The sequence below is a fragment of the Taeniopygia guttata genome, chromosome 19 (assembly GCF_048771995.1).
Source record: "Taeniopygia guttata chromosome 19, bTaeGut7.mat, whole genome shotgun sequence".
Taxonomy (NCBI): domain Eukaryota; kingdom Metazoa; phylum Chordata; class Aves; order Passeriformes; family Estrildidae; genus Taeniopygia; species Taeniopygia guttata.
In genome coordinates this window covers 10,390,223-10,401,529 of record NC_133044.1, presented here as the reverse complement: position 1 = coordinate 10,401,529, position 11,307 = coordinate 10,390,223, and the positions used below count along the sequence as shown (strand labels likewise).

Below are 11,307 nucleotides of genomic sequence, written 5' to 3'. Positions count from 1 at the left end.
GACACCCATGTGATGCCCCACGGCGCTATCCCAGGGCAAATCTGTGGCCTGACCAGAGTGACGACCTGCGGCACGTGGGGACACCCGTGATGGCCAGTAGTGGGAGTGCCCTGCACATGGGGCTGGCCTGGCTTAGCTGGGGACACCGCGGTGTGCGGGGACACCCGTGATGGTCAGCGGAGGGTGGGAACGGCTCCTCCGCCCCGTGAACTGCGCATTCCCCGGGCCCCACGGTGCGCATCCACCGTGTCCCACCGTGTCCCCAAGCCCCGGCCCGGGCCCCACGGTGCGCATCCACCGTGTCCCACCGTGTCTCCGAACCCCGGCCCGGCCCCACCGAGCCCCGGCCCGGCCCCACCGAGCCCCGGCCCGGCCCCACCGAGCCCCGGCCCGGCCCCACCGAGCCCCGGCCCGGCCCCACCGAGCCCCGGCCCGGCCCCACCGAGCCCCGGCCCGGCCCCACCGAGCCCCGGCCCGGCCCCACCGCGCCCATTCCCTCCCGCTCCCTCCGGGCCCCGCCCCCGGCCCCGCCCCGGCGCGCGGCCGCGCATGCGCGGTGCAGGCGCCGCGGTGCCGCCCGGAGCCGCAGCGGCAGGGCCGGGGGGGCCCGAGCGGCACCGGCAGCGGCACCGGCAGCGGCACCGGCAGCGGCACCGGCAGCGGCACCGGCAGCGGCACCGGCAGCGGCACCGCCACAGCCCCGGCGCGGCGCGGCGCCGCCAGCGCGCCTGCATGAGGTTGATGCTGCTCTGCTGCACCTGGAGGGACGAGCCTATGGGAGAGGACGAAGGTGCGTGACCCTCCGAGCCCCCCCCGGCTGACTCAGCGCTTCCGCCGCCGCTCGGGCCCCCCGACCCCTCAGCCCGCCTCATGCGGACCCTCCCGCCGCCCTGCGGGCCCGCATCCTGCCCGCATCGTCCCCAGCCTGCTCTTCGGCATCCCCATCCCGCGCCCATGCACCCCCAGCGTGCCCCCTGCACCCCCTCACCCAGCCCTCATCACCCCTGCATCCCCAAATGTCCCCATGAGCCCGCATCCCTCCCTGCACCCCCTCACCCGGCCCGCATCACCCCTGCACCCCCTCACCCAGCCCGCATCACCCCTGCACCCCCTCACCCAGCCCGCATCACCCCTGCACCCCCTCACCCAGCCCGCATCACCCCTGCACCCCCTCACCCAGCCCGCATCACCCCTGCATCCCCTCACCCGGCCCATCCCTCCCTGCACCCCCTCACCCAGCCCATCCCCCACTGCATCCCTCTCTGGTCTGCGTCCCCCTTGCGCCCCGATGTCCCGTGCCCCCCCATCCAGCCTGCACCTTCCCCACAGCCTGCCTGCATCGCTCTCCAACCCTGCATCCCTCTCTGAAGAGCCTGTCCTGCACCTTACCTTCCCCGTGTCCCCCACACGTCCCCACGCTCCCCAGCCACCCTGCATCCCTCTTGTACCCACAAATCGCCCCCTGCACCTCTCACTCATCCAGCCCACATCACCCAACTGCATCCTCCACTGCTCCTCGAAATGTCACCCTGGATCCCACCCTACATCACTCCCCTGGCCCGCATCCCTCTGCACCCCATCCAGCCTACATCCCTCTCACACCCCCAAATGTCCCTGCGTGGCTCCTGTTCACCCTGCATCCCTTCTGCACCCCCAGTTCAGCCTCCATCCCCCCCATCCTTCCTTGTACTGCCACCCAACTGCATTCTCCCCTGCACCCCCAAATCTCCCTCATCCTCCATGTCAATAACTGTGCGCCCACCTTGCATCCCTGCCTGCCCCCTCCCAGCACCCCACATCTCCTGCTGCACCCCTGTCCAGCCTGCACCCCCTCCTGCACCTCCACATGCCCCCTGCATCCCCACACTTCCCCATCTCCCCCTGCACACTCCATGTGCCCCTCCTGGAGCCCCATCCCCTCCAAACTGCATCCCTCCTGCACCCCCAGATCCCTGATGTGCCTTCCTTCCCCTCTGCACTCACTGGGCCCCTCCTAGCTCCCCACACCCCCAGGACCTCTGCAGCTACCCTGCACCCCTCTGTGTGTCCCCCATTCATCCCCCACCCTGCACCCCTCTTTGTTCCCCCATGCACTGTGCATCCCCCAGAACCCTCTGCACCCCTCTGTGTTCTCCTGCATCCCCCAGCACCCATCCAGCATCCCTCTCTGTTCCCCCATTCATCCCCCAGCACCCATCCAGCATCCCTGTATGTCCTTCTGCATCCTCCATCACCCGCTCTGCACCCCCCTGTGTCCCTCCATTGCACTGTGCATGCCCCAGCACCCATCTGCACCCCTCTGTGTGTCCCTCCATTGCACTGTGCATGCCCCAGCACCCATCTGCACCCCTCTGTGTGTCCCTTCATTGCACTGTGCATGCCCCAGCACCCATCTGCACCCCTCTGTGTGTCCCCCATTGCACTGTGCATGCCCCAGCACCCATCTGCACCCCTCTGTGTGTCCTCCATTGCACTGTGCATGCCCCAGCACCCATCTGCACCCCTCTGTGTGTCCCCCATTGCACTGTGCATGCCCCAGCACCCATCTGCACCCCTCTGTGTGTCCTCCATTGCACTGTGCATGCCCCAGCACCCATCTGCACCCCTCTGTGTGTCCTCCATTGCACTGTGCATGCCCCAGCACCCATCTGCACCCCTCTGTGTGTCCCACTGTGCACCCCCTTTGTCCCCCAAGACCCCTTGCACTCATCCTGCTGTCCCCCCATGCACCCACCAGCCATCCCACACCCCGCCATCCTCCCTCTTGCCCCTGTGTGCCCCCATCCTGCACCCACCACGTGCCCTCATCCTGCCCCTGCCCTGTCACCAGCCCTGGGGCCATGGGTGCCACCACCGACCTTGACCCGTTGCGGGATCAGTGGGCAGGGGATGGGATTCACCACCCGGGCAGAGGGATTTGGTCCTGCCTGCGGCTGTGGGTGGCCCCGGGGCTGGCTGGAGGGGTGACAGCCCTGTCCCTCGTGTTCCCCCGGCTGCAGGGACCGACCTGCCGGTGTGTGCGAGCTGCGGGCAGGGCATCTACGATGGGCAGTACCTGCAGGCACTGAAGGCTGACTGGCACGCCGACTGCTTCAGGTGGGACCCGCCAGGGACAGCGGGGACGCTGGGGACACCGAGGTGGATGGTGTCATGGACGCTGGGGTGGGTGGCCTTAGGGACACCGGGATGGCATCGGGGACAGTGGGCTGCTCTGCAGGGACAGGGACAGTGCTCCCTCCCGTTCCAGCCGTGGCAGGGACACGCGTGTGGCCGTGGCGGTGTCACTCGCTGGAGCGTGGCTGTGGCTCCTGGCACCCACGGGGGTGCTCCGGCTGAGGCCAGGCCTGGCAGAGGGCTCTGCTGCCTGTCCCTCGCTGTCCCCTCCTGCCGGGTGACAGGGCGCGTGTGGCTGATGTCACCCGCCCCCCTCCCTCCCAGTTTCCTCTTTCACTCGAGCTGTTGGAGCCCCGAGAAGGAGAAGGAGAAAGGGCCCGGGTCAGGGGGCGCAGGGGTGCCCAGGACCTGAGAGGGTTCCCTGTGGGGCTGGGCTGCCCAGGGTTGTCCCCGGGGTGTGTCCCTGTCGGTGGAGGAGGAGGAGGATGCTGGCGGCGGTGCTGAGGAAGAGCCGCGTCCTGAGCACTGGAGCCAAGTGAGTGGCAGTGGGATTGAAGTGGGAGCGGGTCGGGACAGGCTCTGCACCCCAGGGAGCCCCGGGGGGCTCAGCCTGTGTCCCCCGTGCTCGACTCCCCCTCTCCGGGCCTTCAGCCGGAGCAAAGCCACTACGGGGCCGCAGATGGATCCGGTCCCCCCGGATGAGCGGCTTCCGGCAGCGCTGGGCTTGCTGAAAGCTTTCCCCTCCCGCTCCTGCCCTTCCTCCTCCTCTTCTGCCTCTCCCCTGCTTCTCCTTCTCCCCCTCCCCTTCCCCTTGTCCTGCGTTTCCCCCTCCTTTTCCCTCTCCTTCTCCCCCTGCTGCTCTTCCTCCTCCTCCCCCTCCTCCTCCTCCTCCTCCTCCCCCTCCTCCTCCTCCCCCTCCTCCTCCTCCCCCCGCCCCCAGCCCGGGGGAGGTTTGGTGTTTGGTGCTGCGTCATCGGAGGGGGAGTCCTCGTGCGGTGACGTCATGGGGTGGGGAAACTCCGCGCCGTGACGTCACCGCTGGTTGGTATTCCACCTGCGTGGGTGGGGGGGGACTGCGACAGTCCCCGGGCACCCCCGGCATCCCCTGCAGTGTCCTGCAGCAATCCTGCACCTCCGACAGCACCCTGGTACTGCAAATCCCCTGCAGGAGATCCCCAACAGCCCCCCTGCACCCCCTCTGCAACCCAACAGCATCCCTGGTACTGCAAATCCCCTACAGGAGATCCCCAACAGCCCCCCTGCACCCCCTCTGCAACCCTCACACCTGACAGCATCCCCTATTGCAAATCCCCTACAGGAAATCCTCTACAGCCCCCCTGCACCCCCTCTGCACCCCTCACACCCCACAGCACCACATACTGCAAATCCCCTACAGGAAATCTACAGCCCCCCCGCACCCCCTCTGCAACCTGACAGCATCCCCTATTGCAAATCCCCTACAGGAAATCCCCTACAGCTCCTCCTGCATCCCTCAGCCCCCTTCCCAAGAGGTTCTCCCACCTTGCAGCCCTCTGCACCCCTCCCACAGCATCCTCTGCACCCATTCAGCGCTCCCCTATAGAAAATCCTCTCTAGCTCCCCTTCTGCACCCCCAGCCACTCCCACACCCCCACACCAATCCTCTCTGGTACCCCCTGTCCCCTCCTGCACAGTCTGATGTGTACCCCTGCTGCTGTATCCCAAAACTGACAGGCCCCCCTGCACCCCTGGGCACACCCTGCTGTTGTCACCCCCTGCACCCCTGGGCACACCCTGCTGTTGTCACCCCCTGCACCCCCCAGCAGCTCCCCCACCCCCGAATCCCTTGCAGATTGTCCAAGGCTGGCATGTCCCTGACCAGGCTGGCGTGTCCCTCTGGCTGTCAGTGCCAGGGGGGGGAGTTTGTGACCAAGGGGGCATGACCCTCTGTCCCTGATCAGGCTGGCACATCTGTCCCACAGAGGGTGGGACAGCTCTCTGTGTGTCCATGACCAGGCTGGCATATCCCTGTGTGTATCTGTGACCAGGCTGGGACATCTCTCTGTGTCTGTGCCAGCTTGGCACATCTGTGCTCAGGCTGGGACATCTCTCTGTGTGTCTGTGCCAGCTTGGCACATCTGTGGTCAGGCTGGGACATCTCTCTGTGTCTCTGCCAGCTTGGCACATCTGTGGTCAGGCTGGGACACCTCTCTGTGTCTCTGCCAGAGAAACACGCAGACTGGCACATCTGTCACCACGGTGTCGTGTCAGTGACAAGTCTGGCATATTCTTCTGTGTATCTATGACCAGGTTGGCACGTCCCTGTGTGTGTCTGTGACCAGAGTGGACATCCCTCTATCCATGATTCGGGTGACATGTTCCTCTGTGTGCCCATGACCAGGCTGTGACATCTGTGAGCAGGGTGACAGACCAATGACTAGTGTGGGACTTCCCTCTGTATGTCTGTGACCAGACTGGCACGTCACCCTAGTCATGGCTAGAGAGACATGCCCTTCTGTGTATCTGTTACCAGGGTGGGATGTCCCTCTGTCTGTAGCCAGGCTGCCACACTTGTGACCAGTCTGTCTCATCCCTCTGTAGACCTGTGCCAGGCTGGCACGTCTGTCACCAGGGTGGCATGTCTGTCACCAGTCTGGTACATCCGTCTGTGTGTCATTGTCCAGGCTGGCACATCCATGCAGGGCTGGCGCTTTCCTCCTCATGCCTCTCCCTGCCCCACGTCCCGTCCCTTGTCCACCCCAGTGTCCCCATGTGTCCCTGCAGCCCCAGCCTGCACTGTCACCTCTGGCATCAGCTGCTGTCACCCTGGGGATGGTGACACATTGATGCAGTGGCCCTGCAGCTACATAGGAAGTGAGGGAAGCAGCTTGCCCAGAGAGCTGTGGGGTGGGTAAGCACTGGCCGTGCCCCAGGGTGACAAGGGTGTCCCTGTCCCTGCCGCAGGTGTTGCGAGTGCGGGGCCTCCCTGTCGCACCAGTACTACGAGAAGGATGGGCGCCTGTACTGCAAGAAGGATTACTGGGCACGCTTCGGGGAGCTGTGCCACGGCTGCTCCGAGCAGATCACCAAGGGGCTGGTCATGGTGAGCACCACGGGGTCCCCAGGACACGGAGCCTTGTGCTGAGCTCCTGAGGAGCAGGGGAGGTGGGAAAGGGGTGCAGACGCCCAGCACCACCGGGTGTGTCATGGATGCTGTCTACCTTTTAGGAGACCCTGCAGATCCTTGCTGGGGTTGGGGAATGCAGGGGAGAAGCTCAGGGTGGTGGGAGATGTTCGTGCAGCCACCTCCAGCTTGGTGGCACTTCTGTCCCCACCTTTCCATGACTCAGCCTGAGCCTGCCCTACCGACGGCCCCAGTGCACGTGGGTGCTCCCAGGCCCCCCCGAGCCCTCGGTGCCTGGACAGGGGGTCCCAGGGCTGATGGCACTGCCCACAGGTGGCCGGGGAGCAGAAGTATCACCCCGAGTGCTTCAGCTGCCTCAACTGCCGCGCCTTCATCGGGGACGGGGACACCTACGCGCTGGTGGAGCGCTCCAAGCTCTACTGGTACGTCTGCTCTGGGGAGAGCAGGGGGACATGTCCCCTGGCACCCCCACCCACCCTCCCGCTCTGCTCCCCACAGCGGCCACTGCTACTACCAGATGGTGGTGACACCGGTGATCGAGCAGATCCTGCCGGAGTCGCCGGCCTCCCGCATCCCCCACACCGTCACCCTCGTGTCCATCCCCGCCTGCTCCGACGGCAAGCGCGGCTTCTCCGTCTCCATCGACCAGGGCTGCGGCACCGAGCACCCGCGCACCGTGCGCGTCCGAGAGTGCGTCCCCGTCCCCTCTGCCACCGGCCCCTCCCTAGGGCTGGGGCATCCCCTGCCCCTCTGCCCCGGGATCCGTCCCAGGGACACCTTTTGGGGTGGTGCTGGGCTGTCCTCATTGTCCACGGGTGGCCTGTTGGGACCGTGGTGGCGTGTGCCCAATGCAGGGGGGTTTGTGGGGGCTGTGCTGGTGTGTCCCTGGCCGTGCTGGCGTTGCCTCATATGCCAGAGTGGGCTCTAGGTACTACACGTGTCCCTGTGTGGTTGGGGTGGATTGTGTAGACTGTGGCAGCATGTCCCCGTCCAGGAGGTGACAGTGGGGTCTGGCACACCCGTTGGGAGTGTCCTAGCACACCCCCCTGATGGTGACAGTGTCAGGGGTCTGACCCCACCATCCCCACAGGGTGGACCCGGACTGCATCAGCCCTGACATGAAGAACTCCATCCACGTCGGTGACCGCATCCTGGAGATCAACGGGACCCCCATCGGCCACGTCCCCCTGGACGAGGTACGGTCCCCCTGTCACACCCCAGCCAGCCCCACTTCCGCCGTGTCCCCAAACCCGCCCCATCGTCATTTCCCTGTGCAGATCGACCTGCTGATCCAGGAGACGAGCCGCCTGCTGCAGCTAACCATCGAGCACGACCCCCACGAGCCCCTGGGCCAGGAGCCAGGGCTGGCAGACAGCCCCCTGCCTGCCCTGTGCAGCCCCCTGCGCTCGCCAGCCCCCGCGCCCTGCGGGGACCCCGCTGCCATGCGCCAGCGCGCTGTCACGTACGGCCAGCTCTGCTCCCGCCCCTGCTGGGTCCCCCTGCCCCAGCACTGTCCCACTGACCTCCGCCCTCCACCCTGCAGGAGGAGCTGCAGCACGGACAAGTCCCCGGGCTCGGGCTCCGTGGGCTCTCCCGCGTCCCAGCGCAAGGACATCGGGCGCTCCGAGTCCCTGCGCGTCGTGTCCCGCGCCCACCGCATCTTCCGCCCCTCGGACCTCATCCACGGAGAGGTGCTGGGCAAGGGCTGCTTTGGCCAGGCCATCAAGGTGGGCAGGGGACACAGCGTGGGGGTCTCGGCTCCCCAGGACGGAGGGGGATGGCTGAGTCCCTGCACTCCCGGCCAGGTGACGCATCGGGAGACGGGCGAGGTGATGGTCATGAAGGAGCTGATCCGCTTCGATGAGGAGACGCAGAGGACCTTCCTCAAGGAGGTGAGGGTCCCCTGTCCTTAATCCCCCAGGCTGCAGGGACCCAAGGGTGACCAAGCCCCGCGATTGCAGCCCTGCCCGCCGAGCCTACGAGCAGCAGCTCTGTGCAGGGGGTGTGGGAGCCTTGGGGTGTCACGGACACGGGGCTGAGGGGGTCTCCTGCAGGTGAAGGTGATGCGCTGCCTGGAGCACCCCAACGTGCTCAAGTTCATCGGGGTGCTCTACAAGGAGAAGAGGCTCAACTTCATCACAGAGTACATCAAAGGGGGCACCTTAAGGAGCCTCATCAAGAGCATGGTGAGCATTGGGGGAGGCAAGTTGGTGCCCCACCACCCCACAGCCACAGTGGGGCTGGGGCACCCCTCTTCCTTTTCTATTTCCTGGCAAATTCCCCCTCCTGCCCCCCAGGACAGCCACTACCCCTGGAGCCAGCGGGTCAGCTTTGCCAAGGACATCGCCGCTGGCATGGTGGGTGCCACCATGGGATGGGTGGGTGGGGCAGGTACTGGTGAGTGGAGGGACCATGGCATAGGTGTGCCCCTGCTCTCAGCCCACCTTTCCCACAGGCCTACCTCCACTCCATGAACATCATCCACCGCGACCTCAACTCTCACAACTGCCTCGTGCGGGAGGTGAGTCCCACCTTGGCGCTGGCCTCCCCCAGCCTGGCTGGGGCTCTCAGTCCCGGAGTGGCTCCCCTGGGCCTCACCCCTCCCTGTGCCCCCCAGAACAAGAGTGTGGTGGTGGCTGACTTCGGGCTGGCGCGCCTGATGGTGGACGAGAAGAGCCAGCCCGAACATCTCAAGAACCTGAAGAAACCGGACCGCAAGAAACGCTACACAGTGGTGGGGAACCCCTACTGGATGGCCCCCGAGATGATCAATGGTGAGGGAAATGTGACCAGCCAGGGCTCTGTCCCCAGGCAGGGGACGACTGGTGGGGCTGGGACGGGACGTGTGACATGGCCTGGCCCTGTGTCTGCAGGGAGGAGCTATGATGAGAAGGTGGACATCTTCTCCTTCGGCATCGTCCTGTGCGAGGCAAGTGCCCCTGGGGCTGGGGTCTGGCATGGGCGCTGGGGTCCTCATGGCGTTTGGGGTCACTCCCCCAAGGTTGGGGTGTCACCCTTGGGTTTGGGGCCTTTAGAGTCTCCACCTTAGGATTGGAGCTTTTTCCCTTGGGCTTGGGGTCCCCCTAGGGCTCGGAGTCCTCATTGTGTTTGGCTTCCCCTCCAGGGTAAGGCTCTCCCCCTTGGGGTTGGGGTCTTCCTTTTGGGGTTGAGGTCCTCATAGTGCTTGAGTCCCCCCTCTTAGACTTGGAGTCCTCCCTTGGAGTTGGGGCCTCCCTCCTTTGGTTAAGGGTCTCCCTGTTGGGGTCTCTCCCTTCGGCTTGAGGTTTCTTCATTGTGTTTGGGCTCCCTCCTGTGGCTTGGGCATCTCCCTCTTGGGGCTTAGGGGTCCCTGTTTGAGGCTGAGGTTCCCCCTTGGTGCTGAGCCCACTACCCCCAGATCATCGGCCGGGTGAGCGCCGACCCCGATTACCTGCCCCGCACCACCGACTTCGGCCTCAACGTCCGGGGCTTCCTGGAGCGCTACTGCCCCCCCGCCTGCCCCCCCAGCTTCTTCCCCATCGCCGTCTGCTGCTGCGACCTGGACCCCGAGAAGCGGTGGGTGCTGGGGATCCCCAGGGGTCCCTGGGGCAGGGGCCGCGGTGGGGACAGAGCCGGCGGAGCTGCCACGTGTCCCCCTCGTTGCTCAGGCCGTCCTTCGCCAAGCTGGAGCAGTGGCTGGAGACGCTGCGCATGCACCTGGAGATCCACCTGCCGCTGAGCTCCCAGCTGGAGCAGCTGGACCGCGCCTTTGGGGAGACGCATCGGCGGGAGGGGGGGCTGCCCGCGGCCCCGCGGTAGAGCCCCGGCCCGCGCCCCTCTGCAGCCGCGGGACGAGGAGCTGCGCCCGCCACCCGCCGCTCCCGGGGCTGGACCCCCGGAGGTGCCCCCGCCCCGCTGCCCACCCCGGGGAGCCGGCTCTCCCCGGGGCGCATGGCCCTGGGCACCCCCTACCGCAGCTCTGCCCGGCGGGACCAGCCCGGCTGGCTGCCCCGCAGGGACCGTGCCGTGTCCCCCACCCTGGCTCACCTCCCCTTTGCACAGCGGGGCTGCCCCGGCCGAGCCGCGGCCCTGCGGCGGTGCCTTGGCCTTCCCTGAACTTGCACTCGGACACAGGAGGGACCCCGCGGCCCCCCAGGGCACCCTCGTAGCAACGCCCTGAGGCTGCTCCCGCCGGCAGCCCCGGCACCCCCAGCCGAGCGAGGGGCGGTGGGGGACACCCCCGTGCTGTGGGCACGGGCACGTAGCGTCCCTGCCACCCCCACACCTCCGCTGCCCGTGCTGAGCCCTGACCACGCAGCCCCGGGGACACGCCGGGAGCCCCAGAGGGACGTGGGGGCTGCGGCTCATCTCAGTCCCCCTGCCCTGGAGGGCCCGGGGGGTTGCGCCACGCGGTGCTTCTCATGCTCTTTATTCAGGTTCATTTTTCTGTAAGATATTTAAAGAGAAGAGTTTGTATTATTTTTTCATACGACGTAGCGTTTGCCATTTGTCACTGCCTCGGTTCTGCTTTCCCAAAGGGATCAAACTGTGAAGCCTCTCCGTGCACTTTTGCCCGGGAAGTCCAAGGTGACGTCCTCTGTGGAGGCGGGAAGGGAGCTCAAACTGTGATGTACCCCGAGCCGTGAGTCAATAAATCCTTCCCCGCTCGCTGCCCGGCCTGTTGGCAATCGCTCGCCTCCCCCGGGGGCTGGGAGCTCCTGTGGAAACTGGGGCAGGAGGGGACGTCCTCTGCCCTGGGTGGGGCTGTGGCACTGGCCATGGTGGCACCCACAGCTCGCTCACCCCCTCGGGGGCAGTACTGTTGTCCCCCTTTGTGCTGTCCCCACCCCACTGTGGGTGCCTCCAGCCCTGGGACCGGTGCCATCCCTGCTTTTGTCACCAGGGCCTCCAAGTGCTGTGTCCCCTTGCTGGCCTGGTCACGCCAGGGCGGTGACAGAGCCGTTGTGACCATCGGTGCCATGGAGCTGATTTGCCTTTGGTGTAAAAGCAGCCCCAGGGAACGGTGAGGTGGCTCATGCTGGGGTAGGCCACGGTCCTCCCGTGCTGTGCCTCTGTCCTCAACACCTTTT

At 66.3% G+C, this 11,307-nt stretch overlaps 1 protein-coding gene across 2 annotated transcripts; it reads left to right on the top strand.

Moving 5' to 3' along the window:
• Positions 1-555: 555 nt before the first annotated feature.
• LIMK1 (LIM domain kinase 1) lies at positions 556-10,888 on the top strand. 2 transcript variants are annotated; one of them, XM_072916693.1, is made up of 16 exons: positions 556-790; positions 3,000-3,096; positions 6,058-6,196; positions 6,551-6,660; positions 6,737-6,928; positions 7,329-7,434; positions 7,516-7,700; positions 7,782-7,965; positions 8,044-8,130; positions 8,293-8,424; positions 8,536-8,595; positions 8,694-8,759; positions 8,856-9,012; positions 9,112-9,167; positions 9,636-9,793; positions 9,886-10,888. In XM_072916693.1, exons 1-16 carry the CDS (start codon positions 733-735, stop codon positions 10,034-10,036), a joined length of 1,938 nt encoding a protein of 645 aa, XP_072772794.1. In that variant the 5' UTR covers positions 556-732; the 3' UTR covers positions 10,037-10,888. The 2 variants fall into 2 exon arrangements, with proteins under 2 accessions (XP_072772794.1, XP_072772795.1); XM_072916694.1 differs by lacking the exons at positions 556-790; positions 3,000-3,096 and adding an exon at positions 3,155-3,649.
• Positions 10,889-11,307: the final 419 nt, after the last annotated feature.

Coding starts and splice junctions, on each gene's coding strand:
- LIMK1 (XM_072916693.1), top strand. CDS start 733: ATGAGGTTGATGCTGCTCTGCTGCACCTGGAGGGACGAGCCTATGGGA. Junction 6,197..6,550: donor TCACCAAGGGGCTGGTCATG/GTGAGCACCACG, acceptor CACTGCCCACAG/GTGGCCGGGGAGCAGAAGTA. Junction 7,435..7,515: donor GCCACGTCCCCCTGGACGAG/GTACGGTCCCCC, acceptor TTCCCTGTGCAG/ATCGACCTGCTGATCCAGGA.